Here is a 27,452-nt window from a genome sequence, read left to right as displayed (position 1 = left end):
TTCACAATGGGTAGAGAATGGTTCTCCCAGACCAAAAATAGCTCATCAGGTCAGGTCAAATGTCAAAGCCATGGTGAAAGTTTTCACGAATGTGACACCTGCGAGAAAACATGAGAAGGAAATTGCATGAAATGTTGTGAGACAATTTATGGCTCTTGCATTGCGATAAAGCATCCGCTCATTCATCCTTGTTGGTGCGTGACTATTACACAAAAAACGAAATCACTGTGCTGCCTCATCCTTTGTATTCTTCTGACCTGGTCCCTGCAGACTTTTTTTTTTTTTTCCAAAGTTGAAAATCATGTTGAAAGGACAAAGATCTGCAACGACAGATGATATAAAAGAAAATTCGCAAGATGATGCTTTGCACAATACAGCAAGAGGCGTACCAAGACTGCTTTCAAAAGTGCAAATGGCATTGGGGGCAGTGTGTCAATTGTTGGGGAGAGTATTTTGAAGGAGACCGTGCACAATAAGTAAAAGGTAAGTGCAGAAAAATTTTGTGAACAAAGTTCCAAAACATTTTGAACAGAGCTCGTACGTCAAGATAGCATTATGCCACCATGTGGAAATTGTGGTCAGGTGAACCACCATGGAAGAGAATTTGACAACAGTGAATGTCTACACATGGTAGATCATGTAGCAGCGCAGGCACCTGTTGCAAGGTGTGTTCAAAAAGTCAGCCTACATGCCTGGGTGTGTAGCAAGCATTTGTCAGATTGCTGTAAGTTGCAAAATGTCAGATCAAATTGAGCAAATTTTGCCGAAAGCTTGACAATATCCAAGCAGAAACCATTTGAAAGATACAACAGGCATTAGGGTATGCTGCCATGAGCAACTAATGTATAAAGGCGATGAACAGCTGTTTCAAAGATGGCTGCACAGCAGAAGACAATGAACAACATTCAGGCAGGCCTTTAATAAGTCGCAATTACAGTGTCATTGAGAAGTTGAGTAATCTGATCATGGAAGATCACTGTATGACAGTATGAGAGCTTGCAAAGGAAGCAGTAACCCTAACTTCATGAGAACTATGATCACAAGTGCTGAGACACAGGTGTATACATCTGACCTACAAACCAAGATGCTGTCATCACATAGGGGAACATCAAACATCCCCAAGGCACAGCAGGTCCACAGCAATGTCAAGGTCATTTCCTTTATTCTCATAGGGTGGTGCATCACAAGCATGCACCAAGAGGATAAACCATCATACAGAAACATCGCCAAAATGTCTTCTGTCACCTCATTAATGCTGTGTGTTGCAAACAACCACATCTGCAGGCAGCAAAACTTGACAGTTCCATCAGGATAACACATCTGCCCATCCTAGGTACCTGGTTCAAACTTCCCTCAGTAAACACAAAATTTCTGTGGTTAGTCAGGCTCCTTACCCTTCCAACAAGGCTGCAATTGACTTTTGGTTATTTCCCACAATGAAACTGCCCCTGAAAGAACACGAGTCAAGAGAAGACTTGTGGAATGTAACGGCTCAGCTGATCACCATTTCAAAATATGTGTTCCAGAAGTGCTTCGAATTTGGTGGGAGTGCTGGGACAAGTGTGCACGTTACTAAGAAGACTATTGAGGACAATTTGGGTTCTGTACCTCCAAATCAAGAAATGTACGTCTGCCAAACAAACATTTGATACTTTCTGAACACACTTTGTAAATAGGTTAGGAAATGCTGTCACCACTCCAGGTAAATACACTCACTGATCACAAGTGTGCAAGTATCTGTAGCAGAATTTTGTGTAACCTGCAGCATAGGAGGGTCATAGGAGCAAAATTTTTATTAGACACAGGAGCACAGATGTCAGTTGGTAGCCATAGGTTCCTCAGGTCGTGCAATATGTGTCCATCTCACTGAATGTTAAAAGGAATATGGGGAAATTGTCATCTAGTTTGGACTAGCAATGGTTACTTTACCCCATGGCACCATGTATTCCAGTTTTTGTTTGAAGTACCCCCTCACGTAAGCAATAGTTACAATCCTATCCTCGATTTGCATTTCCTGGGTTTGCATTTCATTATAGCTGATATAAAGTGCCATAAATGGAGCTTGATGGGTTCCACTTACCATGGATGCCACAGCTGATGATAAGTTGCTGTGGGATGATGATGATAGAGACTGACATCAATGATAAACTGTGATCATGCTCCCACAAGCTCAAATCAAATGACAGTATTCTGGAAGGAGCAGGGAGTGTAATCTGGATAGATGTCTATCCTAGCTAATGGCTGATGCTCTGTTCATTGTTAAGTCGTTGGCATCTTACTACAAACTGAATAGAACATGATGCTTGGCACTCTGTATTATGTCATATGTCAGTATGGATAATTTCAGAGAATTTGAAGTCAAATTAGGGTCAATATGTGTGCAAATAGCAAAGAAGTCTGTGAAACTGAATCCTATGCAAAGTTATCAAATGTGGAGCTGCAAAAAAACAACTAAGCCTACACAGGACTGATGAAGACAACCTCAAGGTCATACTTCTGGTCTGTATGTCAGTCTAGCTCTCAGAGTAAAATAAATTTAGCTAAAATGAAAATGAATAATAGTTCTATCTGCAGCTGGGGGCGGAGCAATGGAGCAGGTGGTGCTTGGATAGGTATTGATAACCAGCAGAAAGATTACAGATATGTGAATACCGGTGATTGGTGAAGTAACATCAATCCTGACCAGACCTGAGTGGAATCTGTAGTAGTTTTAAGCACCAAGGTGGCCACTAAGTTTAACGTCCACACCCGTTGGACTGATCGCCAGCAACGTGTCACATGCTCTCACTTAATGAGACAATGCGGAGAGGTTTAGTATTTAAACGTGGACATTTGCAAAAAGTCTGCTGATCAGGAACGTTACATCACCACCTCTCTTCTCCTTGCTGGCCAAATACTGGCAGTGAAAATGTTTTTCACCACTAGGGTTCGAACCGGCTTACCCCTGGGTCAAGCACCACCAAACAAGCATGCATTAGCAACCCCAGTCACGAAGACAGACTACCGACTAGAGTAGCCTGAGTGAAAATGAAGGGGCAATTAAAAACAACTTATCAGCACAATATAAAATACATGAATTTCTGTCCAGCATATTTTCCTTTACATAATTGCTCTCTCTCTCTCTCTCTCTCTCTCTCTCTCTCACACACACACACACACACACACACACACACACACACACACACACACACACACACACACTCACTTTCTATTTTATTGTAAATAATTATATTTCATAGTTACCAACTTAATTTTACAGTACAATGTTGATATCAAAAAGTTTTGGTTACAACAAAAAGAAGTTCTTAAAAAGCATGTTTAAATTATAAATACCTGCAGTTGCATCATGAAACACAGAAGCAGAGTTGTGGCTTAATGCAGGAAGCCCCATCCCTGGGAACGGTGATGGGAAACCAGGTACTAATGTTGCAAAAATGGCATGCAGACTGTCAGGTGCATTATCACCCAGAGCTTGATACCATAAGAGAAAATACCTGTCAATATTTGAAGCAACAGTTGTTAGCAACACTCGAACCACAACATACGACTTCACAGAAATTCATGAATCAAAGTAACCACACAGTTTTACAGACTACCAACATTACAACCATCCAACACTGTCATCTAAAATATATCTACATTTGAAATTAAAAATTATCTCCACACACAGAAAATACAGGGTGACAAAGAATATCGGGAATGTTTGAAATGAGTAGTGGCAGCCATGGGTAGGTGGCAGCACAGCGGGTTTGTGACAGTTAGAGAGTAAACAGTCTGCCACTTCAGTAATTGTGGATCAGTGGAATGGACAACAGCATACGTTAGGCATAAAAACGTTTTATAAAAATTATGATAGTTTGGTGGCGGTGCAGAGGGAGTTTCGACATTTTTATAATTTAGGACATCATGATGCCATTTTGTCGAAATGCGCAGTAAAATGTTAGATTAATAACTTTGAAGAGACTGGATCTGTCCTCAAGAAGAGGCCAACAGGACAACCAAGAAGTGTGCGTTCTCCAGCAAACATTGATGTTGTACATGAGTCTGTCTTACGGAGCCCATGGCATCAATTCGTAAGCAAGCAGCAGTGGTTGGAATGTCCTGGGAGTGTGTTCGTAGAATTCTTCATCTTGATTTAAAATCTGATCTGTACAAACTACAGATAGTGCAACAGTTGAAGGACAACAATTACCAGTTACATTTATGATTCTGTCAACAAATGATAACAAAACTAAACAATAACACTGAATTTCTAAACAAGTTGTTGATGTCAGATGAGGCACATTTTCATCTCACAGGTTATGTGAATAAACAGAACTACCATTACTGGGCAAACAAAAATCCTAATGATGTTCATGAGCGCCCTTTAATGCTAGTAAAGTGACAGTATGGAATGGTGTTTCAACACATGGGATTATCGGACCGTATTTTTTCAGAAATGAACAGGGAAACACCATAACTGTCAATGCCAATCGTTACGTGGAGATGTTACAAACTTTTGTTACACCTGCATTGAACAAGCTAAGTCTACACAACTCAACCAAAAACCCTGGATGAGTTAAAACAGAGAATTCGGGATGCGATTCACAGTATGCCGGCTGAGATTTTGTAGTGGTCAATGAGGAATCTCAACAACAGATTTCACGAATGTATTCGTACAGGACGGCTTCTCTAAAGGACGTGATTTTAAAAAAATGATAAATGCCATCAATATTTTGTAAATGGCAAAGTTTTAAGGTTTCATTTACTATGAATGCAATTTCTTTCCTACATCATTTCTAATTTTATTGGATTGTGGACATGTTCCCGTTTTTCTGTGTCACCCTGTACATATTAACTTCCGTAGATGCAAACATCTTTCACAAAACAATTATTTTCAAAGAATTCTGCTGAGCATCCATAAGAGAAACGAATTTCAGCCATCTGTACAGGACATAAAAAGGATACAAAATTTTGTGAAGCAGTGAACTTATCTAGTGTCAAATGAGGATGAGGTCATTAAGAGATGGAGCAAAAGCTCGAGTTACAAAAGAATGGAGGAAGAAATTGGCCTTGGCCTTTACAATGGAATCATCCTGGTATTTGCCTTAACTGATGTAGGAAAATCAAGGAAAAGCTAAATCTGGATGGCAGGATGGGGACTTGAATCATTTTTCTCCCAAATCAAAGTCCACTAAGTTAACCAATGCACCACCTCATTAAGACATATCACATGTTTACATCAACTCAAATAATAGATGTGTGAACGAAAGCGCTGGCAGGTCGATAGACACACAAAAACAAACACAAACATACACACAAAATTCAAGCTTTCGCAACTAACTGTTGCCTCATCAGGAAAGAGGGAAGGAGGGAAGGAGAGGGGAAGACGAAAGGAAGTGGGTTTTAAGGGAGAGGGTAAGGAGTCATTCCAATCCCGGGAGCGGAAAGACTTACCTTAGGGGGAAAAAAGGACAGGTATACCTGTTTTAAGGGAGAGGGTAAGGAGTCATTCCAATCCCGGGAGCGGAAAGACTTACCTTAGGGGGAAAAAAGGACAGGTATACCTGTTTTAAGGGAGAGGGTAAGGAGTCATTCCAATCCCGGGAGCGGAAAGACTTACCTTAGGGGGAAAAAGGACAGGTATACCCTCTCCCTTAAAACCCACTTCCTTTCGTCTTCCCCTCTCCTTCCCTCTTTCCTGATGAGGCAACAGTTTGTTGCGAAAGCTTGAATTTTGTGTGTAAGTTTGTGTTTGTTTGTGTGTCTATCGACCTGCCAGCGCTTTCGTTCGGTAAGTCACCTCATCTTTGTTTTTATATATAATTTTTCCCACGTGGAATGTTTCCCTCTATTATATTGATATCAATAAATGTGTGAAAGTAGACAACATAAGTAGTTCTGTACAAGAATCACACTCATAAGCAGAGGCTCCTCCTTTTGAAGATAAGAAGAATAAGAGCAATGAGATTATCATACGGGAATTTGAGAAAGTGAAATGAAGGAATCACAATTCCACAACTTGGAATGTCAAGAAACTTTGAACCAACAGGAAGAGCATTTCACTTTTACAGTAACAATGCTGAGAAAGTTACCGCGAAAATAGTTAGAAACAACAAAGGAAATGGAGAGAAAATAACATTTATTTGTGAACAGGTATCCACAGCCAGTGTCAGTTTGAATGAAATCAATTAGCACTTGTGTGTTGAAGCATTAATACTAAGTGCTACTGAAGTGACAAAGAAAAATCAGCAAAAGTTGACTGTCACCTGGGCTGTGACCAGTCTAACAATATCATGAAGGCTGTGCACTTGCTCGGCAGCCATATGGTAGCAATGAAAATTAAGTGAGGCTGTTAAAGTAATTAAACACCCCATTAGCATGAGCAAGGAGAATGGATGAAAGTTGCTGATGGCCTGATTACCAGCAATCTGAATTCCACCAGTCAGCAAGCGGCTCCACAACACTGGGGCACAACAGCATAAATAAGTGCCTACGAGAGAACTGCTGTGCGGCATTATCATCATGCTGCAGGAAAAATGCTGCCATCAGATACAAGCTACTGATTTGCTGTTGTCTGACTGTCACCTGTTAGAGTAGCAAAGGTAATAGCATACCATATGGCCTCCCCTTCTCCGACGTCTTAATTTCAATTTGTCCAATGGTATATCAAAATATGATGTCTGCTACCACTTGATTTCAGGAGGGAGGCAGGGGGGGGGGGGGGAGGGGGGGGGGGGGACAGCGCAAATATAGTCAAAGTGGCATTTTTGTAGTTGTTTTAGTGTTTCTTAATTACACAGTCAAATAACCAAAAGAGTTTTAGTCAAATATTTATTTATTTGAAACTTCCTGGCAGATTAAAACTGTGTGCCGGACCGAGACTCTAACTCGGGACCTTTGTCTTTCGCGGGCAAGTGCTCTACCAACTGAGCTACCCAAGCATGACTCACGCCCCATCCTCACAGCTTTATCCTTTCTTTCAGGAGTGCTAGTTCTGCAAGGTTCACAGGAGAGCTTCTGTTAAGTTTGGAAGGTAGGAGACGAGGCACTGGCAGAAGTAAAGCTGTGAGGACGGGGCGTGAGTCATGCTTGGGTAGCTCAGTTGGTAGAGCACTTGCCTGCGAAAGGCAAAGGTCCCGAGTTCGAGTCTCTGTCTGGCGCACAGTTTTAATCTGCCAGGAAGTTTCATATCAGCGCACACTCCGCTGCAGAGTGAAAAATCTCATTCTGGATTTATTTATTTGTTTATCCGATCTTTACATCTTATAACATACAGAAGTACAGGATATAGGATAGCTAAAATATTTACTTAAAACAAGGCAGAAATATAAAATAAATTACAAGTATAGTTGATCGCTGTGCACATAGTATTTTGAGGTATCTCTAATGTCTACTGTGAGACTACCAATTACAAGAAAATGAAAAAAGTAAAAACTCATGAAAATTAATAATCATAGTAAGCGCACATTTGTGACTTCACTTCATGTAAATGAAAAGTGAAACAGACAAATTCAAAGAAGTGAACAGTAACACATCAGAAATTCTGGAATCTTTTTCTCGTAAATAGTCTTCAGGGAACTGCTGCCAAATGTCGTTGCGCAAATTCCACAATATTTCCTTGGAGAATCTCTCCAACATCTTCAGGTGGTACAATCTTGCTGGCAGCTAGGTATGACAGACAGTATCCACACATCAATGCCCTGTATATAGAACACGCGCACGAAAAATGTGCAGGTGCGGAAATCATGCATGTGCAATGATTTGCAGATAGGTGGCGTCATACTAAAATGCCCCGGCAGAGTGGTCCTCCTTTGTGTGAGTTGTATTTTATGTTTACTAACAGTGCGGTCAGATGTCACTCACTAAATGTTGTGACGGGTCTGTTATTTAAAAAATCTTAATTTTCTCATCGTGATTTAATAGCAGCCAATGCAGGTTTTCAGAGCTACACTCAGTTGAAATCCCGCATCCCTGTTGATGAGATTATTGGCTGTACGGATATGTATTGCTTCCTTAATGACACAATCCCGGAGAGATGATGTCGGTAATAGATTTCTGTCTTTTCATAAATCATTCAATGTTTTGTATTCAGACAGTGTTCCGCAATTGCCGACTTTTCTGGTTGACGTAGGGCTGTATGACGCTGATGTCCATCACAGCATGTGTGGCCTATATACACAGCCCCACATTGACAAGGAACCTTGTACACACAACATTTCCTCAGGTCAAGATCATCCTTAGCCGAACCCAACAGCTTCCACAATTTTGCAGATGGTAAAAACACACACTTAATGTCGTATCTTCTGAGGACTCTTCAGATTCTTGACAACATGACACCAAAACATGGAAAAGTGGTGGGTATCTTTGTATCTTCATTTTGCTCCATAGATTGAACTCACTTGGGCCTGAACGCATTATGTATCTGTCTCTCAGAATAACCGTTTTGTCAGAACACTGTCTTTATATGTTGTATTTCACTAGACAGGCTTCCAAGATCAGATATCACATGTGCTCTATGAACTAATGTACTTAATGCACTACTGCATTGTGCAGGAAGATGGCGGCTTGTTGCCTGCAGATACAGATATGTATGCATTGGCTTGCGGTAGACGCTGTGTTCAGAGATTCCATCTGCTTTCCTTCAAACCAAAACATCAAAAAAAGGTAAAGTGCCATCTTTTCCCACTTCCATTGTAAAGTTTATATTCAGATGGAGCGAATTTAAATGCTGAAGAAATGTAGGTAGAGTATCAAGTCCATGTGGCCACACCACAAATGTATCATCCACATACCGCAGAAAACAAGAGGGTTTGAGACTAGCTGACTGTAGTGCTTTTCCTGCAAAGGATGATCTTGGCCTGAGGAAATGTTGTGTGTATAAGATTCTTGTCAATGTGGGGCAGTATATATAGGCCACACAAGTCGCACAGTACAAGAATACTGCAATGGGCATCATACACGCCTACGTCAATTGGAAAAGTCGGCAATATTGGAACGCTGTCTAAATACAGGACATCACATGATTTATTAAAAGACAGAAGTTTTATTCTTGGCATCATCTTCTGGGACTGTGGCGTTATGGACGCAATACATATGAGTACAGCCGATAATCTAATCTACAGGGATGGGGGATTTCAACTGGGCACAGTCTGGAACTTTGTGTTGGTTGCTATTAAATCACGACGAGAAAATTAAGATATTTCAATAACAGACCCATCATAACACTGGTCTAGTATAGTCATTTCATGAGTGATGTCTGGCAGCATTGTTCATAAACATAGCATACAGCTCACACGAAGGAGGACCGCTCGGCAATTTTAGGCAGAGGGCATTTCAGTATGACGCCATCTATCTGCTAATCATTGTTCATGCATGATTTCCATGTGTGCACATTCTTTGCGTGTGTGTTCTATATACAGGGTGTTGATGAGTGGATATCGTCAGTCATACCTAGCTACCAGCAAGGTTGTACCACTTGAAGATGTCTGACAGTTGCTCCGAGGAAATAGTGTGGAATTTGCACAATGTCATCCGGCGGCAATTCCGTGAAAACTATTTACAACATATCCGCCGGGAAAGCTTGAAGAGTCAATGTTTTTCTCATTACAAAAATGGTGAGGAGAAAAATAATGTGGTGGTTCACTTTAGTTTAGTGATGACAGTCACCAATATCGTAACATTTAAAAAATATAAGTAGTGAATACAATAAATCCCTTAGCATCACCTGATTGCTTCTCTGCGCAATTTGTAAGAATTTCCAGGATGCAGGAGTTTACTAAGGATGCGCGTGAGGCTGTGTAGTTGCCATCGTCCTGAGATGAGTTCAGGCAGCAGCACCAGCACTTTCTCCAGTATCAACAGCACAAATTCCAGTTCCTCTCTGTGAGCCTTGTGAACTGTTTACAAACAATGTAGTGTTTGTCTCAGATCAGGTATAGAAGCTCAAAATGTTAGTTATGGATGACGTATTTTGTTCATAATAATAGTAATAATAATAATAATAATAATAATAATAATAATAATAATAATAATTTGGCACTCTGTAATGAACACACACAAAAATAAAGAATTCATTTATGTACAAAATTTCTTCAGGCTACATACAAAATATGAATTAAGAAGCAGCAGGCCCTTTTTTTGGAACTATCTTTGCTTAAAAATCGAGTTTCACCACAATAAAGTCATTATAAAATCGAGTTAGCAATATTACCACACCAAAGTCATAACCGAACTTTTCAGTACTTGTTAATTCCAAAAAAAGGATCATGCAACTATTGCTTGAGTTACCACAGCAACAATCATGGGAAAATATTTCAGAAGCAATGGGTCCTGCCATTACCAGCAGATATTACTGATAAATGAGAATGTAGGCATGCTATTAGACATTCCGATTCCTTTTATCCGGGATTTTCTTATATCATTCCATGCAAATACTGGGGCTGTCCATTCAGCACAATCAAGCTCTACTTCTTCCTTCAGGCTTGACATAAACCAAGTGGTTGTTTTGTGTAACTATAGAAAAGTGATATGCTAAGCAAACAACACATGAAGAAATAGCAAATTCAAATCACATATTTAACAGATGTGTGACCTACACATAGCTATGACCTTAATCATTAGAACTTGAAATTCTGACAGATTTATTTGATCCAACTCAAATGTATGCTCAGTTTTGGAACAGGCAAAACTTTTATATCAACAAGCATAAAAACTGAAAAATACACAAAAGTTGTCCTGTAATACACATGCCTAACATATGGGAAGAATTGCACCTCCTGTTACATAATACTTTAAAGTTGGTAAATAATTAATGTGAAACCAAAACATCGTGGATACAATGCAAACAACAAAATGGGTAAAGATAATCACTCTCTGTAATCACAAACAATAACTTTTTGCACAGCAGCTCAGTATAGATGTTTGTGTTCCCTCCCAATTTCTAAAGACACAAGTGCACTTATTCTCTCTCTCTCTCTCTCTCTCTCTCTCTCTCTCTCTCTCTCTCACACACACACACACACACACACACACACACACACACACATAATGTAGTTCTTGTTTATGTGCTTATCTACTGACATCTTCACTGTTTTGTTAGAAGTTGATCACAATAATTGCACTGTTCGAAAGTAGAAAAAGATGCTTTGATATATTTTGAAACTGGCATACCTATTTCAATAAGGTTCTATGAACAATAAGGTTCTATGAATTAACTAAGTTTAGCCCACTTTCTTCATTTTTAGCAGGTGAATACCACAGCAGCCAATTGCAAAGCAAAACAAATTAAGAGGGGCAGAAAACAATCAAAACCAAAGTGTGCCACCACATCCAAGCATGAAAGAATTAAAATCTATTTACAATTAAATTCCATGCATTAACAATATGAGATCTTATTTCAAAAACTGTTACTGAGCCTCAAAGATGCATCATTTAAATGTAGGTACTTATAACCAAACTGACTTTTGACACAAGCCTGGCAACAAAAAGGAGTAAAAGTAACAGGTAACGCATGATAACATTTTGTTTACTTCATAACTACTATCAACTTACATGCTATGAAGTGCTGAATTACTGACATGGGACACTTTTATACAGTGTTAAAAGTTTGGCTGCATTACATAAATCTCAACAACAAAAAAGGGCTAAAAGCAAATGAATTATGAGTAACTGGATAATACAGCTCACCTAAAAAGGGCAATCAATAAGTAACATAACACACTTCTTTTCTTCAGCCAATTTTGGTTGAAAAAATGGAGAATTTGTTGTGGGAAATTGTGGAATACTTCCACTTCAACTGCTATAGTTCCAAGAAGTTACAATACATGGTATCACTATACACAGCCTCGAAATGGCATCTGTAACAGAGGTGCGATCAAAGCAGAGAGCTCTCATTGAGCTGCTTTTGGCAGAAAACTAGAGCATCACTGATACTGATAGGCACTTGCGGAATACCTACGGAGACAAAAGCAAGAAGAGTCATTGAGCGAGACACCTGTCATCATCACAACAAGGTCTGATCTCTCGCATGCCAACTGGCCGCATAAAGCTGTGACTTCTGCAATGAATTCAATATATCCATTGCCACAAAAATACAAACTTATCCTTCTCCACAAGGATGGTAGGCCTCACAAAAGTCTGCACACCCATGAGGGCATCACAAAGCTTAAATGGACTGTTTTTCCTCATCTACCCTGCATCTCGCACCTTCCAACTTCCATCTGTTTGGCCCCACAAATAATGCACTCCACGGGAAACAGTACATGGATGTTAGGGAGATTATTGATGCAGCAAGACGTTGGCTACCAAGTCGACCAGTAGAGTGGTATCATGCAGACATACAGGCCCTCCCAGTAAAGTGGCACAAGGCCGTGGCATTGACACAGAGATTATGTTGATAGGGTTTGTACCCAGAAGAGTAGGGAATAATATGGCCTATTGGAATCCTCAATAAAACCAATGTGCTTTCAGAGGAAAAACTGTTGCATTACTCACTGGATGCTCCTCATATTATTCAGTGCTCAATACAATAATCGCTTCTCTTTGTTCCCTGTATTTTCCACCACCTCTCCCATTTTTGCTAAACTTAGAAAAGAAAGTGGTGGACATGTCAGTATTTACATGCAGTGATAAAACTGCCCCCCCCCCCTTTTTCCCCCCCCACAAACTTGCATTTCATATTTATTGTTATTCAAAACATTTAACTTTCTTCTGTAAACGAAAAACAAGGGTTGCATTGAAGGTTGGGAGTTCCAGAGAGGTGGGATCAGGTACTCCACTGGGAATGATTTCTTCTTTGATGCAAACTGTTACCTTTACTTCATAGTGTGATCTTAAAGTATATCTATTCAATCTTTGCTTCATACTGTGATCTTAAAGTGTTTATGGTCAACATAAATAGCTGTGTCGAGAAAGAAAGAGAGGGAGAGGGGGAGAGAGAGAGAGAGAGAGAGAGAGAGAGAGAGAGAGAGAGAGAGAGAGAGAGAGTGAGAGTGAGAGAGAGTGTGTGTGTGTGTGTGTGTGTGTGTGTGTTATGCTAACTCGTCCGTCACACACTGCAACGTCATCAGTGAACAGTGGCGAAGCTTTCAGTACAGACACAGCACTTTTAATGAGAAGTAGTTGGTGCATTCAGATTTGAAGCAACAAAAACTATGATTCTTTCAAGCAAAAAACCTTTGCAGCTGTTAAATGAATAAATATGAAATTGTCTGAACATGTCTCAGTGATAGCTATCTTCCTTATGGTACCATTGTTTCTGAAACGTAAAGTGACTCTGTGATGATGATGCGAGTGTATCAATAGTATCACTGAATAACTATTTTAGAACATGCAGAGTACCACATGTCATTGATAACCAAGATAAATGACATGATCATCATTTGCAAGATATGATAACAAAATAGGATAATCCCTTTTCACTTTCTACAACTGAATCATAGTGTAGTTAGTTAACAGCAGTTCCTTTCATATTACAACTGTCACTGAGCTTTAAAATTTATTTATTTATTCTTGGCTGGAAGTTCTCTACATGCACCAATTTGAAAATTACCAGGTAAGAGTCAAAATTGTGTGATTTTATGATTCTTGTCCTGTGCATATTAAAATAGATTATTAATATGCTAAATAATCAAGGACAAAGGTTTGTATTTCTAAAAAATGAATTTTCTGGAAAAGAATTCTGTATTCTTAACACAGCAAGCACTGAGCACTAATGTTTGCCCACAGATAATTTACACTATCATTACTTAACATCAGAAAATGTATACAGATAAAAAGTAATTTTATTAAAAACAAAATCAAATGCTACAGCTACAGAGTTGTCTTATAAGGGAAAAAAACTACATTTTACTTGTAAATTTATACCATTGCTAACTAATTATACTTGTAAATTTATACCATTGCTAACTAATCATGCTTCAGAACTCACAAGCTGGTTCTTCATTGAAGTTAACAAACAACCAAAAATACAATTTAATACTCATATGTCGTTCTGTACCGTTTTAGAGAAAAATGATAACAATGAAGACAACTAAACTGTTTCATATTACAATTATTCAACCATATAGCTTCTATGTCTAATAGCCCAAATGTTTCATGCAAACCACGTTTCATTTTAGACAAACAACTTAAAATAAGCCAAACTACATTCCAAAAAAATGCCATTCCACTTCAAACCTCCAACAAAGCAATACATCAAATGTAAATAGCACTGATTACCATGAAGCACTACTAGTAAAAGCAATATGTAACCTTCTTGGAGAAACTGAAAATAAACGTAAGCTACATACACATTATTTTCACCTAACATGCTGAGATATTCAAAATGTAACATACTCACCTAAGTGGAAAGACAACTCTGGAAAAGTAAATGCAGAACAACATAATTAATTACCAATGAGATAATGTTATTTACAACTATTCTAATTTTAGCTCAAAATGAGAATGTCTCAACAGCTTTCCAACAAACCAGCAAATAAGAAAAGGCAAAAACATTACTAGACAGCAGTAGTGACGTATGCTGTCAACTGTCAAATGCACTGATCCAGACATTTGGATTTTGCTCAAGAACTTTCTATCCAGCAGATTGCATTCATTAGAAAAGCTAAGGCAAATAATTACCATGAAATTAACAAACGCGTACAACATGTAAAATATTCATACCATAAAAGGAAAACATAAACAAACAAAATGGGTATTCAGCAGAGTTTGCTTTCCTAACACTTCAGATAAGCTTATAAACAGATTCTGTGATTGCCATACATAACAGTAGTTATCATACAACAACATAAGGTGTTTACACAATTACTAGCAGTCGTTTGCCGCTTAGAAGGCATATAGTTAAGATTATGAAGGTAAAATAGTAAAATCAAACATATTGGTTGCCAACATTTTCATCAGACTGAAACATTGGAAGTAAATAGTCCTTGTGTACAGCAAACACAAACCCCACACGGAGTTAAAAGTACACATATCAACAAGAAAAATGCAATCAGTGACTCTTCAAAATACCCACTTCCGTAAGGATACAGTCTATGGGACTAGTCCAGCAGGTGCCAGTGTCCAGTCAGACTTCATGATGACTGAATGGGTTTAACAGTTTCAAAGACATAAACATGGCAACCATGTTCCAAGTGGGACTAGACCAGAGCCCAGTAGAAACAATGGAAAGTAGCACAATTTGCATCCCAAGAGACTTAGGCAAGGAAGCAACAAGCTTTAAGCTTTCACATGTAGATAGTTTTTACCTGACAAATATGGAACAACTAGATCAGTTTCTTGTCAAAGAGGAGTCTCAAAAATCAGGACTGGCAACAACATCCAAGCACTGTGTACCCAGGTAGTTTTGGATCATGATAGGCCATGGTATGATGACAAAAATGAGGACCCATGTTTTTGCAGGAGATAATTGAAAATGCTGTGAAAGGGTCCAGCAGAGACCTATCAGATGGCACCTTTGACCTGGTGTTCAGTCGGGGCTACAGAGTGGGAGCACTACCAAATGCAAGAGACATCAACATACAGCGTGGAGGTAACGATTGGACTGACAGAGGTCACCAGCCCGTTGATGGTTGGTTAGTTGGTTTAAAAGAGGGGGGGAGGGGGAGGGGGAGGGGGGAGGGGGGAGGGACCAAATAGCTAGGTCATCGGTCCCTTGTTCCGAATAAAACAATGACACAAGGGAGAGATTAAAACAGGCAAGACTGACAAAACAAAATGGAGATAAAGGAAAAACCACAAGAACGGCGGTAGGGCAACAAACACTTAAGTGGGGAAAAGAGGAGAAGAAAACCACATAAACGTAAGAAACAGGTAGAAGAGATTAAAACGACAAACCAGGCTGGCTGACCAAGAGAATAAAAAGGAGAAGCCAGCCACTCTGCAACACATTAAAACCTCCACCCTAAAAGCACTAGGGTAGAGGACACAGAGGGACAAAGGACATGCGCTAAAATTTAGATCAAATGATAAAACCCATCCTCACGAATAAAATGTAAAACTAAATCAGCCGATGAGGCGTTGTCAGATAAAATTAGCAGCAATGAGTCCAGTAACCGAAGATTTCATCACAGGGCAGTCACAGTGGGACAGTGCACCAGAATATGGGCCACTGTCAACCAGACACTGCATCAACACTGTGGCAGGTTTTCACGGCACAGGAGGCAGCCGTGGGTCACCCAAGCGTGGCCAATGTGGAGCAGGCAGAGAACCACAGAGTTCCTGGGAGAGGCCCTTATGGAGTACTGTCACACATTTGTAGTCTCCTAAGTGGCACGCCATTTGCTGTGCGTACTGAGACTATGGCATTCCATCTCCCAAAGCCGAAAAACCTGGTGACGTAAAAACGAATGCAGGTCAGTTATTGGAATGCCGATCTCCATAAGCGGTTTCCATGTAGCCTGTTTGGCCAGCCTGTCAGTAAGTTCATTGCCTGGGATTCCGACATGTCCTGGAGTCCACACAAACACCACTGAATGACCAGACCGATCCAGAGCATAAATGGACTCCTGGATCGTCGCTACCAAGGGATGATGAGGGTAGCACTGGTTGATAGCTTGTACGCTGCTCAGGGAGTCATTACACAGAAGAAACGACTCCCCAGGGCATGACTGGATGTGCTCAAGAGCACGGGATATAGCCACCAGCTCTGCAGAGAAAACACTGCAGCCATCAGGCAAGGAATGCTGTTCAATATATCCTCCATGGACATACGCAAAGCCGACATGACTACCAGCCATCGAGCCGTTGGTGTAAATCACTTCATGGCCTCGAAGATGAAGTGACAGCGGAGAGCTGCGGGGTGAACTGAGTCCTTTGGGCCATGTGAAAGGTCAGGCAAAGCCGCAGCCTAGGTGTACACGATGGAGGTACACATGATTGCACCTCGAGTATAGGTGGTAAAGGCAAGGACTCCAATCCAGATATGAGGGATTGGACGTGAACTGCAATTGGGAGCCCTGACCTGGGCCGCCGATGCGAGAGATGAACCGCTGTGGGTGGGAAAAGGAAACAGTAATTCGGATGTGCAGGAGAACTACGAACGTGTGCAACGTAACTGGCAAGCAGTTGTGCACACCTGACCAGCAATGGAGAAACTACAGCCTCTGCAAGGACACTGGTCACCGGACTCATCCTAAAAGCTCCTGTCGCTAGGCAAATGCCGCAGTGGTGCACTGGGTCGAGTAAAAGCAATGCTGAGGGCAGCGCCGAACCATAAACCAGACTCCCATAGTCAAGGCGGGATTGAACAAGGGCTCTGTATAGCTGCAGCAGTGTAGAGCGATCTGCACCCCAGTTGGTGTTCCTCACATCAGAGGGCATTGAGGCGCTGCCAGCATTTCCGCTTACGCTGACAAAGGTGAGGAAGCCAAGTCAATTGGGCATCGAAAACCAGTCCTAAAAATCAATATGTCTCCACTATAGTGAGGGGATCATCAGTAAGGTAAAGTTCTGGTTCCGGGTGAATGGTACAATGCTGACAGAAGTGCTTAACACACAACTTTGCAGGAGAAAACTGAAAGCCGTGGGCTAGAGCCCACAACTGCACCTTGTGCATGGTTCCCCATAGGCCTGGCTCAGCAACACCAGTACTGGTGGAGCAGTACAACATGCAGAAGTCGTCTGCATACAGAGAGGCTGGGATGGATGGCCCTGCAGCTGGTGCTAGACCGTTAATGGCCACTAAAAATAGAGACACAATCAATACAGAGCCCTGCAGAACCCCATTCTCTTGGATAAGGGTGGAACTATGGGAGGCACCAACTTGGACATGGAAAGTATGCAGCGAGAGGAAATTCTGGATAAAAATCGGGAGTGTGCCTCAGATATCCCACTCGCATAATGTGGCAAGGATATGCTGTCGCCAGGTGGTGTCATACACTTTTCATAAATCAAAAAAGACAGCAACAAAGTGTTAGTGCCTGGAAAAGACTGTTCGGATGGAAGACTCGAGGGACACAAGATTATCCATGGTAGAGCGACCCAGGTGGAAGCTGCCCTGGCACGGAGCCAGTAGGCCACAAAAGTCCAGGACCCAACCCAACCACCGACACACCACACATTCCAACAGCTTACAAGGAACGTTGGTGAGGCTGATGGGCCAATAGCTATCCACATCAAGCACGTTTTTGCCGGGCTTGAGAACTGGTATGACGGTGCTCTCTCGCCAGTGCGATGGAAAGATGCAATCGCACCAGATCCGGTTGAAGATCATGAGGTGATGTCGCTTGTAGTCAGACGAGAGATGTTTAATCATCTGACTGTGGATCCAATCGGGCCCAGGAGCGTGTCAGGGCAATGTGCAAGGGCACTGAGGAGCTCCCACTCTGTAAATGGGGCGTTCTAGGATTCACTGTGTCATGTAGTGAACGAGAGGACTTTCTCTTCCATCCGCCATCCGAGAGTGCGAAAGGCTGGGAGGTAATTCTCTGACAGAGAGGCGCGAACATAGTGCTCAGCAAAGTGCTCGGCAATTGCGTTTGCGTCGGTAGCTATCACGCCATTTTTGTTAACACCAGGAACACCTGTTGGGGTCTGGTACCCAAAAACTCGTTTGATCTTTGCCCAGACTTGGGAAGGTCATGTATGGCACCCAATGGTCAAGACGTACCTCTCCCAACGCTCCTGTTTCCGCCTTCTGATAAGCTGGCAAATGCGGGCACGGAGCTGTTTAGAGGCTTTGAGGTGCTCCAGGAAAGGGTGCCACTTATGCTGCTGTAGAGCTTGCAGACACTCCTTAATTGCCTCAGCGACTTCCGGTGACCACCAAGGGACTGTCTTTCACCGTGGGCACCCTAAAGAATGAGAGATTGCATTTTCCGCCACAAAAACAATCATTGTAGTTATCTGCTCAACCACCATGTCAATGTCACCATGTGGGGGAGATTCAACGGTGACAGCAGAGGTGAAAGTTTCCCAGTCCACCTTGCTTAAAGCCTATCTGTGGAGGCAACCATGAGCCTGATGCCAGGGCAGTGACAGGAAGATGGAGATGTGGTCACTACCACACAGGTCATCATGTGCTCTCCAGTGGATAGATGGGAAAAGGCCACAACTGCAAACTGAGAGATCAATGGCCGAATATGTGCCATGTGCCACACTGAAATGTGTGGCGGCCCCAATATTTAAGAGGCAGAGGTCGAGTTGTGACAGTAAATTTTCGACATCTCTGCCTCGGCCAATAAGAACTAAAAATGGTTCAAATGGCTCTGAGCACTATGGGACTTAACATCTATGGTCATCAGTCTCTTAGAACTTAGAACTACTTAAGCCTAACTAACCTAAGGACATCACACAACACCCAGCCATCACGAGGCAGAGAAAGTCTCTGACCCCGCCGGGAATCGAACCCGGGAACCCGGGCGTGGGAAGCGAGAACGCTACCGCACGACCACGAGATGCGGGCCAATAAGAACTGTACCACCCCACAAGGGGTTATGAGCGTTAAAATCTCTCAAAAGTAGGAAAGGTTTAGAGGATTGATCAATCAGTGCAGCCAATGCTTTCAAGGGTACTGCACCATCTGGAGAAAGATATATGTTGCAGACAGTTATTTCCTGCACCATCCTTATCCTGACAGCCACAGCTTCAAGAAGGGTTTGAAGGGGCACAGGTTCACTGCATACTCAGTTCAGGACATAGACGCTAACTCCACTGACACTCTATTATAGTTGCAATGGTTCCTGTAATATCCCTTATAGCCACGGAGGGCAGGTGCCTGCATTACTGGGAACCAGGTTTCCTGGAGAGCAATGCAGAAAGCAGGTGTAAAGCTTAACAGTTGCCTTAGCTCAGCCAGGTAGTGGAAAACCTGCCACAATTCCACTGGAGGATGACGTTATTGTGAGGCTGAGAAGGCATGAAGCGCGCAAGAAGGCAGGTTATCCCTCAGGGTCACCTGCTGCCTCCGACTGAGTAATTGTAGCCATTTCTAACGCGAATGAAGCATCAGTGTGATTCAGGTCCACAGGAGACACTAAGATCTCCACTGCATCCTCAGATGCAGAACTGATAGGGAGTGGTGGTGTTGGGGCCACCAGAGGGTCCCTTTTCTTAGCAGACTACTACTTAGTTTGCTTGATCTCTTGCTTCTCTTTAGGGGCTTGCTGGGAATCTTTCTGTGAAGCAGCTTCAGACACTGAGGAAGATTGTGAAGCTCTTCATCCAGCAGGTTTTGGCTCCTTGAGCCACTGGCAAGTATCCGCCATGGCATTAGTGGAGATCTCGGAAGAGAGGGCCCCAAGAGACCCCTTCCGCACGAGAGAAGCCGGAGGATGCTGTTGCTTCTCCGGTAGGGGGGAGGGAACCGATGTCCCCTGCGTTTGGAAGGGGGGGTTGGGGGGGGGGGGGGGCTTGCTTCCGAAGTAGGCGCTTTGGGAGCAATGGAGAAAGTTTTGCCCTCTACCACCAAGGGGGCGGATGTATTCTGGAGGCCCAGAAGGTCCACTGTTCGTGGCACACAGTGTACTTCTGGCAGCGATGTTAAAGTAGCTGCAGCATATGTGTACATCAACCAAACGGGGTGTAATCACTCAAATTTATGTTCCACCTCTTGGTAAGTCCCTGTGTTGTCAGGGGGCTCAGCCAAGTGGTACTTAACAGTCCCACCACACGGACTGGCTACCGTGCTGGTGACCTAGTAGGAAGGGGGCCAGGGTGCAAGGGGAAAAGGAAGTGGAGAGGGAGAGAAGGCTGCACCATGGAAACTAGTTTGGGAGTTCATCCCCAAATAGCTCACATTTAACAGAAAACATTTGAAATGGTTGCTCCCAAAGAAGGTACTTTGGAAGGAGATTTTCCCCCTACCACCACGGCGGCAGATGTATTCAGGAGACCCAGAGGGCCCACTGTTCATGGGACAGAGTGATGAACCACTGGCACTTAGGAAGGCGATGGTGACGTAGTTGTGGCATATGTCAACGTCAACCGAATGGGGTGTAATCTTTTGAATTTATGTTTAGCCTCTGTGTAAGTCAACCTGTCCAGGATCTTGTACTCCATAATTTTCTGCGCCTTTTGCAGTCCTGGGCAGTCTGGTGAGTAAGGGAAGTGGTGCTCTCCATAGCTGATGCACGTGGGAGGTGGTGCACATGGAGTATCTGGGTGCAGTGGACATCCGCAGTCTCGACATGTGGCGCTGGAAGTGCAGCGGGAACACATGTGCCCAAACTTCCAGCACTTAAAGCACCGCATAGGGGGATGTATGATTTAACATCACAGCGGTAAACCATCACCTTGACCTTTTCAGGCAATGAATCACCCTCAAAGGCCAAGATAAAGGGCCCGGTAGAATCACTGTTGTCTTTGGGTCCCTTTTAAACGTGCCGGACGAAATGAACACCCCGACGTTCCAAGTTGGTGCGGAGCTCGTCGTCAGACTGTAAGAGGAGGTCACAATGGAAAATAATCCCCTGGACCATGTTGAGGCTTTTATGGAGAGTGACAGAGACAGGAATATCGCCTAGCTTGTCACAGGTGAGTAACACTCGGGATTGGGCTGGGGATGTTGTCTGAATCTAGACTGCACCATTTCACATCTTGGACAGTGCTGTCATTTCTCCAATCTTACCCTCAAGATGTTCAACGAAAAGTTGAGGCTTCGTCGGTAGAAAAGAGTCCTCATCAGTTCCGCTACAGACTAAAAACCAAGGTGAATATGGCTCTCTCCGTTCTGTAGCTCTACGTTCCTCCCATGGTGTACTGGGGGAGGGAAACGATTTAGGGTCATACCTGTCTGCATTGTATTCTATCTTACCCTTCTTAGAGACTGCTGGTGCCACACGGTCAAAAGCAAGAGATGACTTAGTCCGCTTCATTGCAGGTCATCCGCCCTGATGCCATCCACTCCGATCAGGGGCTCTCCCCACGGGCACCACCCAGTCACAGCAAAAGCCAACTGGCACGATGGCTGCTGCCGGGAGTCCTGATGCCTCAGGAAGACAGGCATCTACTCCTTGGCATACGTGGGGAGTTTACAGCTCAGGCATCAGCAGCGCGATCCCTGTGTTGCCAGGGGGCTACAACCAAATGGTTACATGACAGCCCCACCACAGCGGACTGGCTACCATGCTGGAGAAATCCAATATTGTCATGGGGACGAAAGAGGACACGAGACAATGGAAGGAGATAACATACCACGGAAAGTGTGCTCGCCCAAATAGTTATATAGCAGGTGGAAATGCAAAGCCATGACAAGAGATTCAGGAGATCGAATCTAAGGGTACTTGTGCACCACGTGAGGCGTCCTTCCCCATATGGCCCGCACTTCTGAAGAATTTTGAAAGTGACAGGTCAAACCACAGAATGGGACCTGAACTCAGAGATAAAAAGTGTGAGACTCCTTTTAGTCACCTCTTACGACAGGCACGAATACCTCGGGCCTATTCTAAATCCCCCCACCTCGTTGATGGCAATGAAGAGTAGTGTGACACTCAGCATGGAGCCCTGAGGGATGCCAGGAGGTGTTGGAATTAAGAAAAATGACTGCCAGAGGGACATTTCCAACTTAGCCAGTTAGTTAATTGTGGATCGTGCCTCCAGGAAACTACACTGATAGCAGGACAAAGGCAGTGAGATTTGAGAATTGAGCATTATTGGCATGCAACCTTCATTTCAAGCAGTTTGCGGAGCACACTGGTGAGGCAAATGAAATGGTAATTGTCAATGGATCTCGGCTCTCGCCCAGCTTAAGGACTGGAACAATACTATCTTGCTATTACAAAAGGAAGACACCATTGAGCCAAATAAAGATGAAGAACCTGAGGCAACGGAGCCCTTGAGTAACACTCTGATGTCGTATCACCCTATTGTGAATGGAATTGGGGCACGGGGCTGTATTGTGACATGAGGCAAGAGCCTGAAGCAGTTCGCATCTGTTGGTTCATTTATAATTCGGCACACTGTGAGGTGAAGGAAAAGGGGGAGGTCTTCAACTGATCACTTACATGTCCAGACGGCAGCTGCATAAGAGGTAATCGAAGCCATCACAGAGTGGGTTGCAATATATTCAGTAAGAACAGATGTGTCAGTACACAGACTATCCTGACAGAAGAGACCCATTACAGTTGTGAATCTTTGGCCATCCACACAAATACGGAACTTTGTCCACACCTGGGATGAAGAAGCATATGAACCCAGGGATGAAACATAGCACTCCCAGCAAAAATGACTAGCTGCTTTTAATTAGATAGTGAGCCTTAGCACAAAGTTGCTTAAAAGTGAGGAGGGTGGCCTGTGAAGGGTGCTTCTTGAGACACTGCAGTGTACTACGATGATCCTGAACAGCTACCACAGCACTAGCCAGCGGATGGGGGACTTCTAGAAAGGGGAATAGCAATTCCAGCATGGGTGATTGTGTCAGAGATGTCTAGCACAATCTCAGTGGTGCAACCTGACAGAGAGGGGGTGAAGGCCACAGCAGAGGCATACGACAGCCAGTTCGCTCTTAGAAGCACGCAGTGTGATAGTTGGTCAATCTGGCAACAATAAGGAAGCGACAGGATCACTGCAAGGTGGTCATATAGTGACCGACGTAGTGAAGCCCTGAAGCTGGGGGAAGAGATCATTATGACGATAGCAGAAAAGGCATTATGGGTGACACTGACATTGTTACAAGTACAATCATTATGACACATATGTCAAGCTCAGTAAGAGGCTAGTCAATTACAAGACCCCTATCACACAGGGGCTGTTGTCGTTGTGCCTAAAGTCCCAAAGTAGGAGAAAAGGTGGCGTGCGAGGGGCGGAGTCATTTGCACCCACACTGCTATTACTTTCAACGTGGTACAAAAGGGAATACACTCACTGACAACATCTTTGTGAACCAGTGTACAGACCCCTCTAGATGCCCTCTCAGGGCCAATAGGTTTCTAACAGAGTGCAGGATAACCAAGTGAACATTAGAGAAAGGTCATCAGTGTGAAGTGTGGATCTTGCAGAATAGCACAAAGTGCAGAATAGGAAGAAAGATGATGATGTAGTTCTGGCAGGTAACAGTAACAGCCATTACAGTAACACTAAATGATCACATTATGAGTGTCCAGCTTACACACGGAGGAGCCAGGAGGGCCAGTCAAGCCGCAGGGTCATTGCCTGTCACCGATGGGGATGGGACAACATCAATTACCATTGTTTCAAAATCTGACACTTTGGGGATCTGGTGCCTTTGAGCTCACCAGAATAGTTTTGTCCTGATTCTCCTTCTCCTCCTCCTCAGCCTTTAGCGGACAAGATTATTGTGATGGATTATCCACAATGAGAATGGGGATGGATGAAGGGCAAGCAGCCCTAGGGCCCACAAGCAGTGATTGTTTCAGCTACAAGCTGGTGTTCGGCCTTTGGCCTTTAACCTGTTGATTTCTAGAAGCAGGCATCCCAGGAGGAAGCCCTGTCGCCAATAGATGCTAGACAAGGAAGCTGCTTCTACAGTCGAGTGCAAGAAGTAGTTCCTGAATATGGTGTCATGGGAAGCATAAGAGAGGAGAGCAGTGGGAGAATTGGTTTGGAAACCATTGAGGTAATGGTGGTTAAGCAGCAACTTTCACATAATTGGTCATTGGAACAGGATGTAGGCTTCTCCTTTTTTTTTCTCTTTCTTGGATACTTGACAAACCTATGAAAGTGGAGGCTGGCATACTGTGCAATGGACACACAAAGATGGCTGTTCACCAAAAATTCCTTTGTGGAGTGATTGTCTGTAGCTGCCAAATTTGGGGCTTTCCAAGCACTGGAATTGTTTCATGGTGGGGGAAGGAGGGGGGGGGGGGTGTGTGTAAGGTATCATGACACACTTTTACACTCTGATAATTTTTTTTAGTACAATCCCTTCAAAGATAAAAGACCTCCTGTTCAATTATCTTTGGGACCTCCCTGGGCACATCAGACAATATGTATACCTTCCTGCTCAAGATTAGTCCCTAGCTCCTTGTCTGTTAGGAGTGTAAGGTCTCTGTGGAATGTAATTCCTTAGACCATATTCAAAGGCTTGTGTGAGACAATGGTCACTCATCAATCACCCAGAAGATCACATGTCTGATGGCCTGTAGACTGTGCAGCTGAGGAGGCTTTAATCAGTAGTGATTCATTGCACGTTTCTTCCGAAGACTCAACTTCTCCAAATTTGCCTTTAGTATGTTCCACAAAAAATAACAGCTTTGTCACAATGAAAGTATCCCCATCAGTTCAAGCACACTGTAAATATTGGATAAATTGTTTTGCTTCCAGACATCTGGCTTCTTCCTCTACCCACAGGGCACCCTGATTAGGGAAAGCAGTAAGGGGTGTCTGCATCAAAATGTCTTTGACATGCCTGATGCGGTGACCATTGTTCCAGTTTAATTTGACACATTTTTGTGCAAAATGTCTGTCCTGATAACATTTACTCTGATCAAGAGGTCTCCACATGGGCTCCATGGAGCCACAACAAAGGGCACCTGGCACAATCAGTGTGCCGGGAGTCCTGATGCCCCAAGAAGATGGGCATCTACTCCCTGGTATGTTACGGGATTTAGCAGCTCAAGCATCAGCAGTGTGAGTCCTGTGTTGCCAGGAGTATCAACCTAAAGGGTACATAAGGACGTCACCAAATCAGAATGGCTAACGTACTGGCTTTGAAATGCAAATAAGAGCTAATGCAGATACTGTGCACAGATGATCCTTAACACTGCATGCAGTAGGTGCTACTTTTAACGACAATGGAAGTGCTACACCTACAATGGGCAAATCACGTTGTTTGTTTGCCACACAGCCAGTGACCAAAAAGTGTGAAATGTCAAAATGACTAGCACCAGACCTATGGGACATCCCTGACCCCAGTGAATAGACTGCTTCAAAAAATTTACAGTAAGGAGGACTGCTGAATGGATGGAAGTGAAGAACAACAGAAAGACAGAGCTGGAGCCAATATCTCAGGGAAATTTGGCCCACTGGATCTGACTGCAGCAACTGATTAAGTAACCTATACCCATGTGTATGTTTGGTTTGCATCCTAAGTTGTGCATCTTGGTTCAAGAAGCTGTATGACTTCCCTATTCCTCAACTTCTGTGACAATATTTTATATTATAAGTTATGCAAGATCAGAATTTTATTATCTCATTTATGTACAGATATAAATCATTGATTTAATGTGCAGGTGGGTCAGCAATATAAGTAATACCATTGAGACATAAACATAGAATCAAAAAACCAGATTAATACTAATGTATAGCCACCAGAACAAGGTTATCATATTAATCTGCAGAGATAATTCAACTATAATTGTAAGAATCTGCAGCTGGACAAATACACATAGATTGAGCTACTCTGCCCTCCTTCAGACATATCCCCTCCCCCCTCTCTCGCTCACGCGCGCGCGCGTGCACACACACCATGGCCACTGTCACCTCTGGATGTTAAGGTCTGACTGCTCCCATAAACGACAGTGGCTACATTTGTGTGAATTATACATATATTAATATGTGTGTGTGTGTGTGTGTGTGTGTGTGTGTGTGTGGAGGGGGGGGGGGGGGGTTGTTGTCTGTACCTTAAAGACTCAGCCTGTTAGTTTAGTCTACTTGTAAACATACTTTTAAAATGAGCCTGTCTGCATTCAGTGCCAGTTCTACGTGATGATTAGCGATCTATCTTATTTCTTACTGTTGTTCCACTGTGAACTTTTCACTTTTGGATTGCACAAGGAAGGCATGTATTGTCTTTGCAGCAAATTCTAGTTCCACACTATTGAAAATTTTCTTTTTTGATTGATTATAATTTTTCATCAGCCATGTACCTTAGAGTCTGAGCATAGAGTTTCAATCTGTAAAAATAAAACTTGAAATTTTCTTTTTTATGGTATTGTATACATGTTTACAATTGTTTCCTAATAATAATTCTAAATACCTATAAACAAAGATAAACTGTTCATAACAGTAAATACACAGAATAGCTAAAACATGTAAACCCCCTAAACCAGGCAAGGGCAACCTCACAGATATGAATATGAATGGCACATCTTTCCAGACATGCCAAGCCGACATATTATGCTTCAAAATACACGTTTTTGAGAGTACACTCATTTTATGTTCATCCCAGTTCATCTACAGTTATTTACACACTGTGACGATTGTTTCTTTATGTACAACATTTTGCAGTAGCTGTCTTAAAAATAGCTGCTGCAAAATTCTCCCACAGATTTCTTCCATGGACCGCACTGACACCAGTCGTGGGCCAGATCCAGCCCGCGGGCCACCAGTTGACCCCCCCCCCCCCCCCCATGTCCCAAACAGTGGGCTGCATGGTCCCTTCCCTTAATTACACATATTTTTTAATTATTCATATCCTAATAATTTTCTCCTGTTGATAATAATATTCTGTTTGCACAATTTATATTCCCATGAAAAATAATTCTGTACCTTACAACAGACTCAAAGCAGCTGTGACAGACAAATTTTCTTGTGTCCACATCACTTCTGCAGGGAAGTATTCTGAGTGTGAATCC

The 27,452-nt window shown here is 42.8% G+C and overlaps 1 protein-coding gene across 1 annotated transcript in view; it reads right to left on the bottom strand.

Moving 5' to 3' along the window:
- The window catches only part of LOC124601302 (probable Rho GTPase-activating protein CG5521), a 253,206-nt gene that overhangs the window by 213,208 nt on the left and 12,546 nt on the right, over window positions 1-27,452 (bottom strand). The window contains exons 3-5 of the mRNA XM_047136237.1: window positions 14,321-14,338; window positions 9,707-9,878; window positions 3,334-3,494 (exon numbers count right to left, since the gene is read on the bottom strand). Of these exons, the coding sequence (XP_046992193.1) occupies window positions 3,334-3,494; window positions 9,707-9,878; window positions 14,321-14,338 (351 nt within the window). The remainder of the gene's footprint in view (window positions 1-3,333; window positions 3,495-9,706; window positions 9,879-14,320; window positions 14,339-27,452) is intronic.

The sequence above is a fragment of the Schistocerca americana genome, chromosome 1, assembly GCF_021461395.2.
Source record: "Schistocerca americana isolate TAMUIC-IGC-003095 chromosome 1, iqSchAmer2.1, whole genome shotgun sequence".
NCBI lineage: Eukaryota > Metazoa > Arthropoda > Insecta > Orthoptera > Acrididae > Schistocerca > Schistocerca americana.
This window is presented reverse-complemented; position numbering and strand designations above follow the sequence as displayed.